Consider the following 3,386-nt stretch of genomic DNA (forward strand, 5'->3'; position numbering starts at 1 on the left):
TTTTTCACAGCACACATTTTGACATGAAATAGTAGGGTAAACACAGTGATGATACTAATTAAGGCTCTGTTCCATTTAGTGTAGCAGAGCATTTCTAACATGCATAATAGCAGCACCCTGACTCCGTATGACCTGAATTGAACAGAACTTTAATTAGTATTATTGGCAACACCTACAGTATGTTTACCCTACTATTTCAAGCATAATCATCCAACAGATATTTCAGTCTGGACCAAAGTAGTGGGCCGACAGACCAACATTGCCCCTAAAATGTCTAAAACAAAGGTCAGATCTGGGAGAGATGTGTTGTTTTGGGATGATTCCCACTAACAGACGTTTTATTGCTGCCCCATTCTGTTTTTATGTAAGTGAGATGGATGTGAACAAGGGGGGGATACACATCAATCCAGTCAGCCATCCATTTCATTCCTCTAAGAGGCTTAGACTTCAGTGGAGGGACCAAGGTTATAAGGCTACACATAATCCCCCAAATACAGCAAAAAAAAGCTTTACAAACAGCCAAACCTTGCCTCAACCGTCCTGCAGACTCAAGCTTATTCACAAAATATGTGGCCGAACGTCCTGTTTGCTCTCCGACAAGCTTCTAAAAACATCTGAAGCTGCTCCTCCAAGTCAGTGAGCTCAGCTGCTGTTGAGCAACAGGGTATTTATAGTTGGGTACAATGTGGAAGGAGGACAGTGTTTGTCTGCAGGTTTGCCCTGAAGAGGTTTCCACACCTGGTGTACTTCAAGCCACCTCTCCCTCCTTCCTTTCTACTTCTTCAACCCCCTCCTCCCCATCACTACTCTCTTACACTGTGGTCGCGAAGCAGGAGCAACATTTGCCGCCAACGCAATACCGCAAAGCCTTCCAACACTTTGTCTCTACTCATATCTCTGAGCCAAATGCAAATGTGCTGCTCTCCCTTGTTCTCCTCTCGCCCATTTCGCTTGGAAAAATGTGTCTTGAATAGTGTGGGCAACCCAAAAAAAAAAAAGCGTCAGAACAAGTATGATTAAATCAGACAAAACCTGTTCGTGCTGCGGTGAGTCTCTCGCCTTTGGAACAAAGAAGGTGTGAAACTCTGCTCGTTGATATATGACAAACAATACAGTACGAGTAAGGTTTTGGAAAAATCCCTAAACCACACCTGAGGCTTGTTGGACAGCAAATGTATTCATATGTACTCATCCAGTGATTTGTAAAACAGGATACTGGATGTCTGTGTTACCGCAATAGACAGCATTAGAGGATCTCTTGTTCCCTGCTCCAGCTTCTTACCTGGCTGCCCTCTTTCTGCCAGAAGATGGCAGGTGGAGGGTTTCCTGTGGTGCCGCATTGGAAGGTGATGCTCTTCCCCTGGCTGGCAATCTGGTCACGGGGCTTTGTGGCAATCTGAGGTGGTACTGGAAGAGGAAAAGGAGTGTGACCACCCATTAAAAGCCTTATTCATGCATGATCAAACTGCTTTTTGAATTCTGTTTTTCTCCTGTAAGAAGTTGGTTATGAAACAGTCTCAACACTGATGCCTCTGTATGACCTAAATAAGCACACAAGACCGTCAAGCAAGAAGATTGGCTATTTCTAGGTAGTTATTCTTAATGCCTGCCACCGGATCAGATTCTGTTGTATTCCCCTTGAAATAAGTAAAACAAGGCGGTGGAAACACTACCCCTTTTATCCAAAGGGGCCACCAGAATCACCAAAAACGGAAAGTTCCTTGTTTCTGCATTAAGTAAAAGTACCAGTACAACAAAGTTACAGGGTCCTGCATTAAAAATCCTACTGAAGTGAAAGCACAGAAGCAAAATATAGACTATTTTAAGTACTCATTCTGTATAAGAAATATGAGTGTGTGACAAATTATTAAAGATTACATTGTCATATTGTCAGTGTGTAAGCAGCATTTTACTGTTTCACTTTATATACAGTAAGGTTGACTATTCCCCTCCTCTAAAGCGTCACATGATAAATCTGATTTTCAATAACCTTTGCAAAACAGTAAAGGCATTGGTACAAGTGCCTACAAACTCCACCACTGTCTTTAACCCTAAACTGTATCAATAAAGCACTAATCAGCCCTAAACAAGCAAGATTTAAGAGTTGTCTCTTTAACCTTCTAAACTTTGTGATCCATCACTACACACTCATCTGAGAGACATCACCTCAGTGTCCTCTGAAAAAACTAATCATCACAGAACAGCAGCGCTGGTCTGATGACATTTACTCAGTTATTCTGGGTACAGTCTGGGCAGAGCTGCCAATTTTCAGCTCGGGTCAGATCATTGCGTTAGCCACATCATCATCACATCCTCTGTAGATTTACACTGACCACCGCCTTCTACCTCCCGTCTGAATAATTGGCTCACACTTCCCGTCAGATGAGAAGCTTCTCCAGCCTGGATTCATCCTCTCTACAAATCTCTGCATGGCACATATGCAGAAACACACACACACACACACACACACGAGAGCGCGCAAACAAATATTTGGCTCAGTACACAAGATATCTGAGTCATCTGTGTTGAGTCGTAATGTTCTCACTAAGAGCATGTTCCCAAACACAGAAGACGTCTCACACGTTAATCAACATGAGTGTTTTGATTATATTTTTGTGAATTTTCCTGTTATTGATTTGTAATGTCTTTAAACAAACCTGATGTGTTAGTCTCATATGCGTATTGTCACATAATCTGTTTAATGCCGTTATAGTTAAAATGCTTCATATAAACAAGCTACACAGACTGTCGTGGAGAGAGAATATTTTTAAGTATGAGGCCTTGGGTTTCTTTCCCAATTAGAGAGATAGAGAGACAAAAATGGTGCCTATAGGGGTAAGGATTATCATTCGACACAGACTTTGTATCTGATTTATTGCTTATCTGCTGTTTTAAGAGTTCATCTAATAGACAATATTGACCATTTTCACTGTAATTGTAGTTGTGTTACTTGTGTTATATTTATCTTGGATATAGATGATGTTATACAGGCTGGTTATGTTATACATAAATAAAAGCAAAGAATTCTAGCAGTGGTCTGCACATTTTTCTCCTGTATATTATCTGTGAAGGGTCAGTGCATGCATTTTTCACTGTTCACATTTTTCTTTTGGCAGGTTGGTTTCGCTCCTACACCCAAAATTAAATAATTTGTTTGTTTGGCCTGGGTTCACCCCTAATATATAAGAGGTCTTCTAGTCTCACAAGGTCTGATTTGGGTTTGGCCAGGGGTTGGTTGAATGAATGAATGAATGAATGAATGAATGAATGAATGAATACATATTATATATATATATACACACATACATACATACATACATACACACACACATACACACAAAATGTATTTAAAAATAATATATAATATGATACAATTCTAAGAGGTC

At 40.5% G+C, this 3,386-nt stretch overlaps 1 protein-coding gene across 1 annotated transcript in view; it reads right to left on the reverse strand.

Moving 5' to 3' along the window:
* The window catches only part of zgc:77784 (uncharacterized protein LOC402947 homolog), a 53,942-nt gene that overhangs the window by 22,672 nt on the left and 27,884 nt on the right, over positions 1 to 3,386 (reverse strand). Inside the window, exon 7 of the mRNA XM_035679424.1 lies at positions 1,283 to 1,407. Within this exon, the coding sequence (XP_035535317.1) occupies positions 1,283 to 1,407 (125 nt within the window). The remainder of the gene's footprint in view (positions 1 to 1,282; positions 1,408 to 3,386) is intronic.

The sequence above is a fragment of the Morone saxatilis genome, unplaced genomic scaffold, assembly GCF_004916995.1.
Source record: "Morone saxatilis isolate NCDOM2014 unplaced genomic scaffold, NCSU_SB_2.0 Contig8, whole genome shotgun sequence".
NCBI lineage: Eukaryota > Metazoa > Chordata > Actinopteri > Moronidae > Morone > Morone saxatilis.